Source organism: Vespa mandarinia, chromosome 25, assembly GCF_050613455.1.
Source record: "Vespa mandarinia isolate Hongniang chromosome 25, ASM5061345v1, whole genome shotgun sequence".
Lineage (NCBI taxonomy): Eukaryota > Metazoa > Arthropoda > Insecta > Hymenoptera > Vespidae > Vespa > Vespa mandarinia.
In genome coordinates, this window is record NC_140834.1 from 630001 (window position 1) to 648470 (window position 18470).

At 33.3% G+C, this 18470-nt stretch overlaps 1 protein-coding gene across 2 annotated transcripts in view; it reads left to right on the forward strand.

Annotated features, from left to right (window-relative positions):
- jing (AE binding protein 2 jing) overlaps positions 1–17251 on the forward strand; it is a 107779-nt gene extending 90528 nt beyond the window's left edge. The window contains exons 2-9 of one of the 2 annotated variants that reach the window (XM_035877674.2): positions 10597–11005; positions 11149–11477; positions 11553–12039; positions 12262–12441; positions 14279–14420; positions 14745–14875; positions 15031–15098; positions 15304–17251. In XM_035877674.2, the coding sequence (XP_035733567.2) occupies positions 10597–11005; positions 11149–11477; positions 11553–12039; positions 12262–12441; positions 14279–14420; positions 14745–14875; positions 15031–15098; positions 15304–15481 (1924 nt within the window). In that variant the 3' untranslated portion in view covers positions 15482–17251. The remainder of the gene's footprint in view (positions 1–10596; positions 11006–11148; positions 11478–11552; positions 12040–12261; positions 12442–14278; positions 14421–14744; positions 14876–15030; positions 15099–15303) is intronic. The other variant, XM_085664271.1, reaches the window with a different exon arrangement.
- The last annotated feature ends 1219 nt before the right edge of the window (positions 17252–18470 follow it).

Genomic DNA, 18470 nt, shown 5'->3' on the forward strand with positions numbered 1-18470 from the left:
TTTTTTTTTTCTTTGTTGAATATCTTTTTAGATAAATTCACTTAAATTGAGAACGTTCGAAGGATAATATCCTTGAAAGTTTTAACTGCAGGACCCATAGAAAAGATTAAATTTTTATGGTGTAAGTGATACCATCCCAAATGACCATTAACTTTCTCTATACTCTATGCCGTAGGAGGAAGTAAATATATTTGTCAAGAAGACAGTAAAGAAAACAAAAAAAAGAAAAAAAAAGAAAAGGAATAAAAAAACAAAAGGAAGAAACCAAAAAAAAAAAGAATACCTGTCAATCGTACGTACCAAGTATGGGGGTTAAAGTCTAAGGGATTAAGTTTCTCATTGTACCGTTATACGGGGTGTCCCTTGAAAGTATCCGTCCATTCGAACAAAATGGACAAAGGAATTTGAATCATTTGAACGAAGGAACCAAAAAAAAAGAGACAAGAAATTGGTCAAAAAAAAAAAATAAATAAATAAATAAATAAATAAAAATAACAGAAACATGAAAATAAACAAATGAAAAGTCCTAATTGAGAAATATGTGATCAATGATGATGACTGCGAAAACAGTATAGTATGGAAATTATTGGGTACGTTTTTCGAGAAAATAAATATGCTCACTTCGGACACACCCCGTATATACATACATACATACATACATACATACATACATACATACATACATACATACATACATACATATATATATACATATATATATATATATATATATATATATAGATAAGTTTTCCTCCCTTTCAGATGGCCTTAGGGCGTCGTGTATACGAAGGGAAACGATCGTTTTGTTCGAAAATAAATTGTATTATACATTTTTTTCTCTCTCCCTAGTTTTTTTTTTTTTTTTTTTTATTTTTTTGATCCAATACAGGCTCGTTAATCTTTTTTTCTTTTTTTTTTTTTTATATACTTTTTGCACGATATCTCATTTTTTTTTTTCTTGTTTTTTCATTGTATATTACCTATCTCACATTTTTCTCTTTCATATTAGTATTTGAATAGCTTAATGTCCTTTAACAGATCAATTTAGAGTAATCGTAAATTGATAAGAGAAAGAGTAGCATTTAATTTTCAAAAGATAATCTGCCTGAAATAAGACAATTATTATTATTATATATATATATATATATATATATATATATATATATGTATGTATGTATGTATAGGTAAATATAGATAAATGGATGGAACGGATGATATAGTGGTTCGGTTTCACTCAAGCAGACATAATTAATTGCCATCTCGTCGATCGGTTACAGGCGTATATCATCGAAACGAACCTTTATATACCGCTAGCCATATATTAGATTAATAAGCAAAATGTGCTTGGGTATATTAAAACCACCAATACCATACATCCTTATATTATAGCCTTTCATTAGATCAAATACTATTGTATATATATGTATATATCGATTATCGATACTTTATATATAACCATTGACTCCTATTAATTCCTATATATATATTCATATATACATACATACATACATATGTATATGTGTGTGTATGTCTCTATGTGTGAATGTATATGTATATATTATATATACAAATATTGTTCATTCATGATTAAAAAATATTGTTTGGTGTGGGTTTTGTATTTTTTTTTTTTTTTTTTTTTTGACATTGTTACTTATCACTGATTTTGTATTTTTAATTAACAAGGTATTTACATTAGGTATATATATATAATTTAAAATACAAGAAAAAATTTTGAAGGACGAAGATATTTTTGATATTGATACATTACTGGGAGTTTTCTCTTTGTTTTTGGTCCTTTTTTGTTTTGTTTTTTTTTTTCTATTAAATAAACAAAACTTCGTTTTAACATACTTCATTTGTACAATCGTTTTCATTATTATCGATCGTTCATTTTGCCTTTACATTTTTTATTATCACAATTAAACTCCAGAGAATGGATCTACAATCTATTATACATATCTCTTACACACACACACACACACACGCGCGCGCGCGCTCTTTTTTTTCTCACATAGAAAATCATTATTGAGAATCGAAGAACAAAATTAACAATCGAATCGGGTTTTACTCTCTCAATCATAATCTTTCTTTGATCCTTTAAAAAATGAATCGTTCAACAAGCTCTCTAACAAAAGCTTCGCCAAGTACTTCAATTCTACCTCTCTCTCTGTGTGTGTGTGTGTGTGTGTGTGTGTTTATATATGTATATGTGTGTGAGAAAGAGAGAGAGAGAGACAGAGAATGGCCAGTGGTATTATTGTTTATTGGTCGCGATAATGTCTTAAATTATACCCGCAGGCAATAGTATTGTTTTACAAGCTGGCAGCTGTTCAACCTGCACAATATCGTCAATTAATAATAATAATTAGTAATAATAATAATAATAATAATAATAATAATAATAATAATAAAAGGAAAAATTAGAAAGAAAAAAATAAAGAGGTTCTTCTTTTATATTTTAATCGATAAATTATCATTAATTTATATTTTAATCGATAAATCCATCATCAGCACGTCATAAGTTTCGTAGAAATCATTTCGAAGTAATTTGGAAACCTTTCGAGAGGTTTTGAGAATCCTTTCAGAATATTCAAATTTAAATCCTACGATTTAAATCGTTTTGAAGAAAAAAAACCCGATTAATTTTGGAAATATTAAATTTTAATTTTTTTTAATTTAAATATAATCTTTTCATTGTCTCTCCCTCTTTTCTCTGTCGGGATTTGAACCTACGATCTTCGATTTTGTAACCTTTCATTTAAACCGCTTGACCAAAATTTGAACCCAAAATTTATTTAACTTATTGGTTATATAAAGATTCAAAATTTTTTATATACATATATATATTTTTTTATATATTCATAAACATTAACACACACACAGACATATATATATATATATATATATATGCTGAATTTTTTTTCTAGAAATTTTTCTGTATATATATTTATTTTTTTTCTTCTTTCTATATAGTGATGAACTTAGGAATATATATCTATATGTTGAGGTAATGTTTTTTTGTTTTTTATTTAGATTGAATATTTCTGATTCGATCGGTAAAATTGTTGAGATTTCGTTGACAGGGAATGTACGAAAGTAACATAGGAAACCTTTTCAGTAGCTCCTTAGCCTTCCCTGAACCCTCTCTCCCTCCCTTTTCTTCCTTTATCAAAGTTTCCCAGTCTCCCATCCCTTATTCCATCTCTACCTTCGATGAACCTTCTCGGCCTCGCAATTTCCCAGCAAATAACCTCGACCTTCTGCCAATCTTCTTGGATTCTTCCTTCTGAAATCCCGGTGTCGCACTCATTTCTCCTGATTTTGATCCCTTTTATTCAAAATGAAAGTTTAAAGGTGTCGTAGATAAGATATGAACGCATTTTATGACTTTTTTATTTATTTCCTTTCTTCTTTTTTCTTTTTTTTTTTTTTTCCTTTTTCTTTTTCGTTTTTTATCAATGAAATATGACGAAAAGAAAAAAAAAAAAAAAGGGAAATGAACGCGAACGTTCCATGAAATGGGATTTGAGGTGGAATATTTTGGCTTAAATGATACTGAATGAATTTTTGAATTTTTATTCTCTTTTTTCTTTTCTCCTTAACGAAAATGAAGCTGAATGTTTCATAAAAAAAAAAAAAAAAAAAAAAAAGGAAAGAAACGAAATTTTTGACATTACTTTTGAATTAGTATGAACAAGGCGAACATTGTTGAAAGTGAACGAACAAATTTCAGATTTCATTATATTTGTTACTTTTTTTTTTTGTTTCTTTTTTTTTTTTCCTAATGGAATCAAAAACAGAGCGTTGAAATCGAAACCCCTCGATAATCGGACGGGGGGTTGGAGAGGTAGGTGGTGGGTGGGAAGGGGTTGTGTGTACTTTGTATCATATCGCGAATATGAACGAATACAATTTCAGTATAAAAGGGTAGAAATTCTGTCTGTATGTCTGTGTGTGTCTGTGTGTGTGTATGTGTGTTATATTGTGCGTACGCAAGCTCGCGTGACCACGTCGAGAATGAAAGGAGTGAGTGTAGGTCAGTTATCGAACGTGTCCAGGATGGACGAGAATGTTCTGTTCCAAATCATATAATCTGGCCTCGATCTTCCCTGCCAAAACCTTCGGAAGAAAGTTCGATTTATCGATCGGTGCCGACGTGGAGGACGTCCAATAAAATTTTTCCGCATTCTGATCACAGTTCTCATATCTTACTAAAATATATCAAATAATTTTTCATACATTACTGTTATTATTATTATTATTATTATTGTTATTATTATTATTATTATTATTATTATTATTATTATTATTATTCTTTTTCTTTTTATTTGTTTTTAATTTGCTAAAAACATATGTCGTTATTGTTATTATTATTATTATTATTAGTATTATTATTATTATTATTATTATTAATTTGCAAATTTTAGCAAATAATAAATAAAAAGTAAAATACATATGCTTTTGGCAAATTATCAATAATATAATATTATATAAATTATTAATTATATATATATATATATATATATATATATAATATATTTTGTAAATCTATAATAAATTATAGGGTATTAGATTAGGGTTGATCGAGTAGAGTAAATAAATGAAAAGAAATACAAAAAAAAAAAAAAAGAAAAAGAGAGAGAAGAGAAAAAAAAGATTACCCTTCGTCTACCGACGTGAAAGGAAAAGAAAAAAAGAAAAATAAATAAATAAAAAGGAAAAGAAAAAGAACGGTCTCGACAGGATTACCAAGGCTGAGCTCTTCGAGTCCTGGCTTTCGATGAAAAATTTAACGAAATTGATGGGAATCGACCGGTGCGAAAGGGAAGAGAGAAACCCGTCTCTACCTTTCTTTCATTCTTTCTTTTTCTCTCTCTCTCTCTTTCTCTCTCTCTGTCTCTGTCTCTGTCTCTGTCTCTGTCTCTGTTTCTCTTCCTCTCTTTAGGACGAAGGGCGTAGGGAAACGCAAGAATGGAAAGGCAAGAACGCGAAGGAAAAGAGAAAGGGCATAGGAATGAAAGAGAGGTTATCTTCAAGATGGCTGCGTTCTCCCTTAGAAAATCCTATTTTGTCGAGCGAAGTATTTATTAATATAAGTGTAATTGTTAGATTAATATTTTTCTTTTTTCTTTTTTTTTTTTTTCTTTTTTTTTTTAGAGACGAAAACTTTATTATGGAAAAGTTTATTATTTAAATCGAATGCAATTAAAATGAGAAAATTTCTGGGCAACTTAAATGAGACTTAGGTTAAATATATCCTCCATATTTTTTTCAAAGATGGCCGTCCAGGGCCGAATAAATTCGATGTCTTCACATCGAAGAGAAAAGCAGCTAAAGAAGAAATTGTAGGAAAAAGAAAATTAAGAAAAACGAAATCGTCCGAATAAGAATTATTTATTTGTTGAAATGAGCATTGAAAAAAAAAAGAGAGAGACAGAGAAAGAGAGAGAGAGAGAGGGGGGGGGGAGAGAAAATAAAAAAGAAAAGGAAGAAGAGAAAATGGAATTTTTTATATGAAACGAAGGGTTCGTCCTACCCCAATAGGGATGAATAACGTCCTAGATAGTAATCAAGGCTTACCCTTTAGCAATTACTTTGAAAATTGCTAGTCATGAGTTTTCCATATACATATAGACACACGTAAGACACATACATACACACAGAGTGCATGTACGTATACATAAACTATTAAAAAAAAAAAAAAAAAAAAAACTTGTCGAAGTAAAAATTATATAGTTGAGAACAAGAATTATCTTAGGGTTATTATACATTTTTTATTTTTTATCTATTTTATTCTCTCTCTCTCTCTCTCTCTCTCTCTCTCCCTCTCTTTCTCTCTCTCTCCCTCTCTTTCTCTCTGTCTTTTCTGTCTTTCTCGTTCTTTCTTTATTTCTATTACATTTCAAACGAATAGTAACATGGATACACATATAGACACGTAGTCGTTATCCGTTGAGTTTCAGCAGTGCTCTCTAGTTTCTGGCTGTGAATATAACTCAAGGTATTTAGGTGAGCATGCATTTCCGCCGTCCTGTGCCAGACAAAGAGAGAACAGAGAAACATAGAGTGACCGTACGAGAGAGAAAGAGAGAGAGAGAGAGAGAGAGAGAGAGAGAGAGAGAAAAAAAGAGAAAGAGAAAAAGAGAGAGAGAAAATAGAGAAGGATAGAAATGTTTAAGAGCGCGCTACTAGTGCAGTTACATTATACCGTATATTAATAAAAAGAAAAAAAAAAAAAAAAAAAAAAAAGAAAAACAGAAGAAAAAAGAAAGAAAAAAAAATTAAAAGGCTTCACAGTGTTACGTTATACTTTATTTTAATACACAAGTTTAAACACTCCAGTTATACTGTCCAATGTATTTTAATAGACAAATTGAAACACTGTAGTATTACATTTTCTATCTCTTTCTCTTGCTCTCATTCTTTCTAACAAATCGAAAAGAAATTTTGCAAATGGTATTACATTCCGCGTAGCTTTTTTTATCTTTTCTTTCTTCTTCTTTTTTTTTTTTTTTTTTTTTTTACAATAATTTAAGAATCAATGAAAAACATAAGTTACATCGGTTACTTATATTTTAATACACCGGTTTAAAAACTGCGTTGCTCTATGTGTTTTATCTTTCTCTCAATGTTTCTCACACACACACACACACACACACACAAAAGTAATAGTATTACATTCCGCATAGTATTATTTCGCAATATTAAAAAAGAAAAAAAAAAAAAAAAAAAGAAAGAAAGAAAATCGATGAAAACCATAAGTTACGTTCCACTGTATTTTAATACACCACTTTAAACGCTGTATTATTGCATTTGTCATTTCTTTCTTCTTTTTCTGTTTTTTTCTTTTTTCTTTTCTCGCGCAATAAAAAAAAAAAAAAAAAAAAAAAAAGAAGTAATTCTCACGAATGGTATCACATTCCGCACGATGTGTTGTCAATCGAAAATCATTTCTCTTTGTTCCTTTTCAAAAATGCAATTAAAAATGAAAAAAGAAACCGTAAGAGCATTGATAAATAAGTATGGGAAAAGTATGGATAAAGGGAGATATAAAGACAGAGAGAGAGAGAGAGAAAAAGAGAGAGAGAAAAAGAGAGAGAGAAAAAGAGAGAGAGAAAAAGAGAGAGAGAAAAAGAGAGAGAGAGAGAAAGAGGAAGAGGAAGAGGAAGAAGGCTAGGATGAGAGATCTGGGAGGAGAGAAAATACATGGATTGGTTTGGTGGGGATGAAAAAGGGCGTGGGGATGAGAAAGACACAGTGGGCAATGGCGGGGAAGGTGGAAGAGGGAAATTGGTAGAGTGAGTGCAACAATAGAGAGGATCGTACAAGCCGGAGAGTAGTGTACCATAAAGAGAGAAGGAGTTATGGGGAATGTGTGAGAGGGAAAGAGATAGAAATGGGGATTGAGGGTGTTACGCGTCTGTATATGTATGTATTTATGTATATATATATATGTGTGTGTGTGTGTGTGTGTGTAAGTAAGAAAGAGGTATGTGAGCGAGTGTATTGAAGAGAGTAAAGTGTACTCTAGCTGTAATAGTGAGGGAGGAAAGAGGTAGATCGAACATGGATAGAGAAAAAGAAAGAGAGGGAAATAGAGTGAGTGAGATGGGTTAGCGTGTGTGTTAGTGAAAGAGGAAAGAGAGAGGGCGTGAGAGAAGAGAGAGAAAAAGAGAGAGAGAGAGAGAGAGAGTGGGTCTCGTAGCTTCGGTGCATCTCCGTATAGAGGAGCCACCTGCAAGGTTGGAACAATTTTTCTCGATAAGAAAGAAAAAAAAAGAAAGAAAAAGAAAAGAAAAAAAGAGAAATGAAACTGTTCTTTCTTCGAAAAAAAATAAAATCGTTTTTTCTTTTTGAAACTGGGGTGAGTGCGAGAGGGTGGGATCGTCTGTTTTTCTTCTTTTTTTTTTTTTTTTGTTTCTTTTTTTTTTTTTTTTGACATCTTCATCCCTCCTTTTTTTTTTTTTTGTCGAACAAAAAACAAAAGAAGAGAAGAGAGAGAAACGAGAATGGTAATTAAAAAGAATATAAATAAATAAAAATCGTCGATGCGCGAAAAATGAACTCGTAGGAGATTCGCGTTTCGTTTCCTTTTCTTTCCTATTTTCTTTTCTTTTTCTTTTTAATATCTCGATTTTGATAATAATAATAATAATAATAATAATAATAATAATAATAAATAATAAATAATAAATAATAATAATAATAGCGAGGATAACGTTTGAAGAGCGTCGTCATTTATGGTAAATGTAATTTCTAATGAAAGTGATGGATAGATAAATGGATAAATAAATAGATGGATAATAATAGAAAGAGAGAGAGAGAGAGAGAGAGAGAGAGAGAGGGAGAGAGAGAGAGAGATAATCATTTGTTAATTGCCTAGTTAGGTTTGTTAGGGGTGAGAAAGGGTGGGGAGGCGTCACGTTGGCCCATTTCAAATTCATCTCATGTTTCGAACGAGGTTGATCGCGTTTCTTGACCTTTCACACATTCAATGAATCTCTCTCTCTTTCTCTCTCTCTCTCTCTCTCTCTCTCTCTCTCTCTCTCTCTCTCATTCATATATACGATATAAATCTTTTTTTTTTTTTGGGTTATTCGAATTATTGAAATTAAAAGGACGTGTTTCGGCGACGAAAAAGGAAGAAAAAAAAAAGAAAAAAGAAAAAAAGAAAGAAAGAAAGAAAGAAAAAAAAAGAAGAAAAGGAAGAGAAAAAAGAAGGAGAAAAATAAAAAGAACTGTCCAAATTAATTATCATTAAATTTCGGGGTCATCGAGGTTGAGGATTCTTCCGGTGAAGCTTTAATGAATGCTTTATCTATCTATCTCTATCTCTCTCTCTCTCTCTCGTTCGCTCTCTCTCTCTCTCTCGTTCGCTCTCTCTCTCTCTCGTTCGCTCTCTCTCTCTCTCTGTCTCTCTCTCTTGTGCGCGCTGGCGCACTTTCCCCTCGCTGGCCGCGCGGTGAAGTGCGTCGTTGCGTAAACGCAATGTCGGAATCGTAATGTGGAAAGGTCAGTGTCTTTCGCTCACCGTGACGTCGTACTTGTGTGTCTACGTGTGTTATATATATATATGTATGTATATATATATATATATATATATATATATAGACGTGCGTGTGTGTATATGTTTGTAGTATGTGTGTGTGTGTGTGTGTGTGTGCGTTCGTATGTAAGCAAACGTGAGTGCGTACGCTTGTAGTATTATATGGTTGTGTGTAAGCGCGAGCGCAAAACATCGAGTAAGCTGGTAATCTTAAAATATCTGAACCAGTCTGCTGAAGTGAGATGGAAGATCCGATTCTCTCTCTCTCTCTCTCTCTCTCTCTTCTTTTTTCTTTTTTCTTTTTTTTTCTTTTTTTTTTTTTCCATTATTATGATCACGTTGTTCGTGTTTTATTGCGTTCGACGATCGATAGTTTGTGTTTTATATATTTATTTAAAAAAAAAAAAAAAAAAAAAAAAAAAAAAACAAAAGAAAAAAGAATTTTCATTGTTATTTGAAAATTACTTTTGTCATTTGTTATTATTACATGCAATAGATTTCATTTTATCGAATAATAAACGATTTATAATATTACGTAAATTATTATAAAATTATTATAAGTAATAACAGTTATATGGATAATATTTTTTTTCCATTTCTTTTTTTATTTTTATTTATTTTCTTTTTGGTTTTTGTTTTTTGTTTTGTTTTCTTGTTTTTTGTTTTGTTTTTTTTTTTGTTTTCTTTTTTTTTTTTTTTTAATTTCTTTTCTTCTCTTCGCGTTCAAATTTTACGATTTAAAGAGAACAAAGAAATCGTATAAAAATGATGCAAAATTTTTAATTTGTACTTGGTCAAACTTAAATTTTTTTCATTTTGAAAGATGGTTAGGTTTAAAATAAATCGTTCTACCAATTAGGATCGAGGATTGTCTCTCTCTCTCTCTCTCTCTCTCTCTCTCTCTCTCTCTCTCTCTGTCCATTTTTTTTCTATTTGTTGCCATGCAGCCAAAGGCGCACGGATTCTCTTTTTGGATTGGAGCATAAATCTGTGAAGAGAGAGAGAGAGAGAGAGAGAGAGAAAGAAAAAAGAACAGGATATTGCCCAGGGGCTAGGAAACAACAACAGCAACATCACTAAGCAAAAGAGAGATAGATAGATAGATAGATAGAGAGAAAGAGAGAGAGAGAGAGAGAGAAAGTCATTGCAAGCCAATTGAAAATGTCTGGCCCCATAATAAGGTTATCCCAGTTGGTCTAATGGGATTACCCAGAGAACGTGATCGTGCAATTTCCTGTAAGCCTTCCCAATTCGTACCCTAGAGGAACCGAAAACGATATTTTCAATTTTTTTTCTTGAAAAATCGGATTTAGCCTGATTTTTCAAAATGACATGAATAATTGACATAAGCAAAATAATCCTAAAAAAAGAAAAAAAAAAAAAAAAAAAAAATTAAGAACGTAAAATCAAACGAAAATGAAACACTATTCCATTTTGACTCAAACCTACACTTACCCATACCACATACACGCGCAAACTTAGAGGATACGTTTTTATATTTTATTTGAATTCGTTCGTTCATTTGTTTGTTTGTTTGTTTTTCATATCAGCGGAGTTGCGGTTTCGTGCGGGGAGTGTAGCAGTAGCGGTACAAGTGACATCACCGAGCCAGGCTCACCGTGTAGTACAAGTAGCGACGAGGGTGTAGCAATAAGAGGAGCATCGGCAAGCCCATTACCAAGTTTGCCCAAGCTGGCGCCGTCCTCGCAATTGGGTACCAGGCCCCAGTGGCCCTGGACCCCGCCATTGGCGGCAACCGCTTGTTCAACTTACAAGAGACTGAAAGGTGAGCCAGAAGCAGGAACATTGCCGAGGTCCGGAGCAGCTGATCCAACTTCACGTGGATCGTCAAAGGCGAACAGTAACAAGCCAGTTGGTGTTATACACCATAACGAATCATCCTCCCAAGGGAAAATAACGGAATATTTTAAGACACAGATTAAACCGCAACAACCGAAAGTAAGTTTATGATATTAATGTTTCCTGATCATTCGTCATTATGATTGTTATTATTATTACTATTGTTGCTGTTGTTGTTGTTGTTGTTGTTGTTTAATTATATATATATATATATATTTTTTTTTTTAAATCGTTTCTAAAAGCTTAAGAAGACGTCGGAAACAATGTCGGTACTGGTTGCTAAAACAACCACAGAATTTCGAAGGCCACCTACCGTGCAAAGGAACAAAGGTGGCTTGGCCAAATACCTCGGTACTGTTCCATCAAATCCTCGTACGACAACAGCTACAAACGATTGGGAGGTTCGAACAGTCAACATGTCGCCGCCGCCGCCTAACAAAAAGACACCTATTGTCATCGTACCTAGGGCCAATGTTAAAATGGAGAAAAAATTAACGAAACCCCTGCCAAGTTTGCCTATATCGAACGACGTTCTTAAAAATATACCACCCTGCAAGATATCCTCGCTCAGGTAATATTTATTGCAAAAAAAGAATGAAAAGTTTATTTTTTAAACATTTGATCTAATGATCAAATTATATTTCAGGCTTACCTCAGAGGCAAGTCCTAACCCAATGAAAACGTGTTCACCGCCGTCAACCCCAACGGCAAATCCCCCGTCAACAAATGATTTTAAGGGTTGCATCCTTTCATCTAAAGCGCATGTCAACGAGAACAATAATTTAACGAACGGTTGTAACAATTTGATCGGTACTATACGTTCACAGAACAATCAGGATCCATTGTCGAGGTTATCGCCAATAGAAAGTGATAAGTGTCAGACGAAAATATCGTCATCATCTGTTGGAGATGAGGAGGACGTTGAAGAAGAGGAAGAGGATTCCTCATCTAGGAGTAGCGAATCGAAAACGCATCATTCACTTTCTCCAATATTATCAGCTCCAACAACGATACGTTTCCCAGCCAGAGCACCGGAAAAGGATAGGTCACAGCCAACCGACAGTGGGATTTGTCGATGGGACAAGTGCGAAGCTAGTTTCGAATCTAGCACAGGTCTTCTTGAACATTTACAGGTAAAAGGTTTATCATTATCCTAGTCAATCTTGTTATCCTGTTTTATTATAAATTTATCATAACCGCTTAACGAACTTACTTTCAATAATAATCTAAATATAATTTGTCATTATGATTTATAAATTTAGAAATAATTAATAATTTTTAATCTTTTCCTTTCCCATCCTCTCTCTCTCTCTCTCACTCCCTCTCTCCCTCTCTCTTTCTCTCAATTTCAATAGGTCGCTCATATCAATACCCAAACCGGTGGAGACAATTTCGTCTGTCATTGGTTAGGTTGTAAGGTACAAGGAAGAACGTCCTGTTCGAGAAGATGGCTAGAAAGACATGTCCTTTCACATGGTGGAAACAAACCGTTTCGTTGTATCGTCGATGGATGCGGCAGTAGATTTAGTTCACAGGTATAAAAACGTCCGCTGGGATTTATCTATATATTTTAATTTCGCGTAGGTGTATATATATATATATATATATATATATATATATATATATATATAAATAATCGACGCGATTGTGAAAATATATTTTCGTCTCAAAATGTTTTTCGAATTGTTATCTTTCGAATTAGGAGGGAAGACTTTTTTTTTTTTACAAAAGTCCCCGTAAATCTGGCTTCTGGTCTTTTATTTATTTATTTATTTATTTTTTTTTTTTTAATCACTTCTTAACTCCACTTTCGAAAATAATTATAGGGATTTATTGTATAGCTCTTCCTTTGTTTACAAGTATTAATTCTTTTCCTGGATATATTCGAATATGTATATGTATACGTTTCCTTTCCATATTTCACTTTTAGAGAAAAGGAAACAATGATGAACGCGGAAGCGACAAAAAAATATTCTTCTTTGGCAAGGTCCAATGTTAAGGAACTTTTTATGTGGGTGGGAGGGGGATCAGGAGACAGGGGGGGGGGGAAGGAAACCTCTTATTCTTCTTTCTGGGCCATTCGCGGATCTATATTTTTTTCCCCCTGTTTTTATTTATTTTTTTTTTTTTTCTTAACAGACCCGCAAGAAAAAAAAAGAAAGAAAACAGACAAAAGAAGGAAACATTTTAAACGAAAGACGAACTAATAACATGTTTAACCTGTTGTTCTCTGTTCATCCGAATATCATAGTGTCCATACACGATGGGAAACATCCTGGTCAGACGATGCGCGTCTGTCTCTGTGTTTGTCGTTTTTCAATTGTATCTTTTTATACCTTTATATCCCTCATCAACTCACAAAACCACCTAACCTCTACCACCGATTATCTTCTTGGGTAATGTATTTTACGTTGAAAAGAAAAAAAGAAAAGAAAAGAAAAAAAAATAAAAGAAGAGAAAGAAAAGGAACGAACCTTAGACCAGATGATACACCAATAATAAAAGAACGAAGACTTTCTACCCTCCCCACCCTTTCTCTGTCGATAACCCAATCACCCATCCATCATTTGCCCTCGTCGTATCTATTTTAGAATCCTAATGTTGAGGTGATCGTTCGCTAATTCGGTATTATCAAACGAAAGTAAAAACAAAAAAATAAGAATTTTATTCGCTTTATGATTGGCCACTAGTATACTATATATATATATACCATATATTGTTGTCGTACATAATGGTTATTGTTATTGTTGTCGTATTAATTGTCAATGAGATCAGCAAAATTATCCGCGGAATGGTTAGGTCCTGTAAAGTAATTTAAAATTGAATCTGTCGATTATGGGAGATAAAGATTAATCGGGGATGGAAGAAAAGTCTTTAGTCTTTAACCGTCCCTGGTGGTTACCTATGAATTCCCGAGGTATCGGCATTTTCCAGTGACAGCTGAAACCTTGTATATTTTTTTTTTGTTTTTTTTCTTCTTTTGTTCTTGCAAATCCTATATAAAACGAACCTTCCCAGGTTTGCTCAGTTTAGGGACTTTTGTTATTGTTATTATTATTGGTATTAGTATAAATCGTCATCTTTGTCGTTACCGCAAAGGTAAAAATCATCATCGTTGATCAAAAACTTTTTCCTCTTCTTTTTTGTCAAATGATTTCAAATTGATATCGATGATTATTTTATAGCGTAAAGAGGCGTCAAAAGAAGGAAATGTCAAAATTTAAATTCCAGGTCAGGGCCAAAACCGACACCCGCCCTCACCTTCCTTTTCATCTCTTTTAACTTTTGATCTTATTGGATGAGGCTCTCCCTGGAAAGTGCCGAACGATTCGATGGGACTAATATGAAATTTGACGTAATTATTGTTTACAGACGACATTGGAGAGGCACGTTAATGGTCATTTCAATCAACCTGAAACGAATAGTAGCAGCGGTAGAAGGAGTTGCGAGAATGGCGGAAAGCTCGTCAGGAGAAATGGAAAGAGATTGAGATACAGAAGACAGCCATGGTCTGGTAAATAAACAAAAATGATATTCGATTAGTATATGAAAAAAGAAAGAAAGAAAAAAAATATATATATATATATGTATATATATACATTTTTTTTTTTTTCTTAACAATTGGCAATAATCGTAGGATTGCTCGTTGATAATGTTTCTCTCTAATTTTGTTTTTCTTTTTTGTTTTTTTTTTTATTATTTTTTTTCTCTCTCTCTCTCTCTTTCTCTCTTTCTCTTTCTCTCTCTCTCTCTCTCTCTCTTTCTCTCTCTCTCTCTCTCTCTCTCTCTTTCTCTCTCTCTCTCTCTCTCTCTCTTTTCTTCTCTCTCTCTCTCATAGCACGACTTTTTGATTATTTCGATTCTGGAGTCATGGAAGGTCTTCAACATAGATTATTGGAGCTGGCTAAGTCAAGAACGCAAGGTCGGTTAGCCGAGACGCCTGGTGACTCGATGGCCCTAACTAGTCAAGTAAGTTCAAATACCTATATATATATATATATATATATATATATATATATAATTCAACCGGTGTCGTCGTTAATAAATATCTAACAATAATTATCGTCATCTGGTTAGATCCCGTTTATGCCATTCTTTTTTTCTTTTCTCTTTTTCTTTTTTAGGTATTAGCAAGAAGAGTAGAGACGGACGGGAAAATCAAAGTCCTGCTACGATGGTATCCTCAGGACATGTAAGTGTTTTATTCCTTTTTTTGTTTTTTGTTTTTCTTCATCCTCCCCCTTCACCCTCCTTCCCTCTTCTCCCACCCCCGCCCTCTCCCGTTGGAATATCAATTTATTTTAGTTGACGCAAATAAAATTCATATGATTCATCTTTATCTCTCTTTTTTCTTTTTTTTTTTTTTTTTTTTTTTTTTCTCTCTTCTATATATACAGAGAACCGGACGAATGGGTATTAGAATCCGAAGTACAAAGCACAAAACACGTAGGGATACGTAAATTAGCTGGGAAAAATCCTGAAGAAGTTAGCCTAGCATTATATCCGGCGATGTGCGGTGGTATACCATCTATGACAAGAGTTAAACAACGTCGAAAACCAGTTAAGTATTCGTGATAATGTCTCGCCAGGAGGATTATTCGAGGCCAATAAAAACGACTGAGAGATAGAGAGAGAGAGAGAGAGAGAGAGAGAGAGATAGAGAGGGAGAGGAGATGATAAAAAGAGAAAAGGAGAAGGAGAGAAAAGGATATGACGAATAAACACATGGACGATAAATATAGGTCCAGATAAATGTGTAATGATGGTATAATGAAAAGGAGCCTGGATAGTAATTAAATATTATTGGACAACCTGGATAAATGATGTGAGACGCAGGAAACGACCGATGTTAGACGAACGAATGTGATGATTCGAATCAGATGACCAAAGCTGTACTGATTTTACAGTACAAGAAACACGGAGAGCAATAGTAACGATTTAACCTAACGAACATGAAGAAGATGAAGAGGAAGAAGAAGAAGAAGGAGAAGAAGAGGAAGAAGAGGAAGAAGATAGAAGATATAGAAGAGGACGAAGAAGAGGAAGATAATACATTCTAATATATTTAGCCTAAATAAGAAGGAATCCTTTCTTAGATCTCATGTATGATGAATCCATGGAATCATCGTTGATGAATATAAGGATGTAAGCTTCGTTTTACCTGTTTGAGAAAGATAGATAGAGAGATAGAGAGAGAGAGAGAGAGAGAGAGAGAGAGAGAGAGAGAGAGAGGAAGAAAGAGAGATAGTGAGAGTCTCTTTATCTTTTTTTAAGAGACTCACACGTACGTACATACACACGCACGCACGTACATATACATAAACACGAACACACATGGATGCATACGTATACACATATACATAACATAGAGACAGAAAAAAAAGAGAGAGAAAGAGAAAGAGAGAGAGAGAGAGAGAGAGTAAAGAGAGACAAACATATTAAAGGATAGACAAAAGCGGCTTCGGAAGAGCTGGGCTTGGGCCTCATAAGTGCCTCACCGTGGATACGTTTTGTACTACACCGTCGTTCGAACAAAAAAAAAAAAAAAAAAGAAAAAAAAAGAAGAAAAATGGGATGATGAAAACAATGATGATCGATCGATGAAATGTTTAATATCAAATCAAATAAGAATTGTTGAAGTGTATGGAGTGATAGTTCGTCAGAGAGAGAGAGAGAGAGGGAAAAAGAAAGGGAAAGAGTAAGAGAGAAAAAAAAGTATAATTACGACGATGATATTAGTTAACAAGAGAACGAGAGAGAGTGAGAGAGAGAGAAGAAAATAAAAATGAAAGAAAATATAAGGAGATAATCACTCTGGTGGCCTTAGGAATCAATTAATATCTAACACCCGGCCCCTTAGCACTTCCGGGCACTGTTACTACTACTACTACTACTACTACTACTACTACTACTACTAACTACTACTACTATTACTACTACTATTACTACTACTACTTGCTACCTAAACTGCTATCACAGCTATAGTACTACCACACGACAACATTTATATATATATATATATATTTATATATATATAAATTTGTTTTCTCTTTGTTTTCTTTTTCTTCTCTTTTTCTTTTTTTTCTTTTCTTTTTTTCTTTTTTTTCTCTACGTATACGAAAAAAAAAAACAAAAAAAAAAAAACAAAACAAAACAAAAACGAAAGAAAAAAAAAGATTACAAACCGATCGTCCCGATATCTACGTTTGATAAATCAACGACCAAAATTGTTAACTGTCGAGGAATATTGAAAAACAAAGAAAAAAAAAGGGAAAAAGAAAAAGAAAAAAGAAGAAGAAAAAGAAGAAGAAAAAGAAGAAGAAGAAGAACAACAACAACAAATGATATATATTGCATTTGATCTACCTCGATCCTTCGACTCGGTAGAAACTGATAACGGCGGAAGTACACATACGAAGAAAGCAAATGGTGAAAGAAAAAAAGAGAAGTTGGAGAAGATGGAGGAGGAGGAAGAAAAGGAGGAGAGGAGAGGATGGAAAGATTGGAGGGTGGGAGGGAGGGAGGAAGAATAAAATGAACAACTGAACGATTGAACGAATGAATTAACTGACGAACCGATGAACCAATGTATACCACAATAATGATAATGATTAATGATAATGATAATGATAATGATTTATGATGATGATGACGACGATGACGACAATGACGACGATGATGTTGATGTTGATGATGATGATGATGATGATGATGATGATCACGATATCAAGATAGTTGATATTACTTGAGAACAAAACGTATTTCTTTTTTTTCCCGAGGTGGGCAGATAGATGGGTGGGTGGGTGGGCGGATGGATGCAGGTGGGTGGGTCGAGGAATGAATGAAGCGAGTTCGAACGAGATGAGACGTAAAGATAGAGAAAGAATGAGAGGGTTTTGTGGAGGTGGGGGGGGTGGTGTTGGTCTGTGCAGGAGAAGGAGGAATATCGAATGAAGAAAAAGAAAAAGAAAATGGACCGAAAAGATCTGTTCGGCCCGTTTTTCTTCCCCGTACGCGGGATTTTTGACGGTCTCCTTGAAACAAGTCTGTGAATAGTGCTCGGCAAAAATGGTTTAAAAGAACAAATTGAAATAAATGAAAACGAGGAAATTATGATGGAGTGAGTTTTTTTTTTTTTTTGTTTTTGTTTTGTTTTGTAATGGCGAAAAAAAAAAGAAAAAAAAACGAATGATGGGGGAAAGGGCAGGTTGGGGAAGGGGGCGGAAAGAAATGAGAGAAGAAGGAATAATAGAGGATAAAAATAAAAAAAAAAGTAAGAATAGGATATAATCGGACGACTCGTAAATACGCCAATATACGGTTTCTATCGAGATATATTCAAATCTAACATATGTGTACAAAATTGAAGTGAACGACGAAGATGAGCCATGAAAATTGATAAGAGAAAAAAATGAAAGTGATAGAGAGAGAGAGAGAGAGAGAGAGAGAGAGAAAGGAGGAAAAAAAATGTATGGACCCTAAAAGGTATACTCGATCCTTATTTTTTGTTTTTGTTTTTTATTTATTTATTTATTTTTTTTTTTCTTTTCTTTTCTTTTCCTCA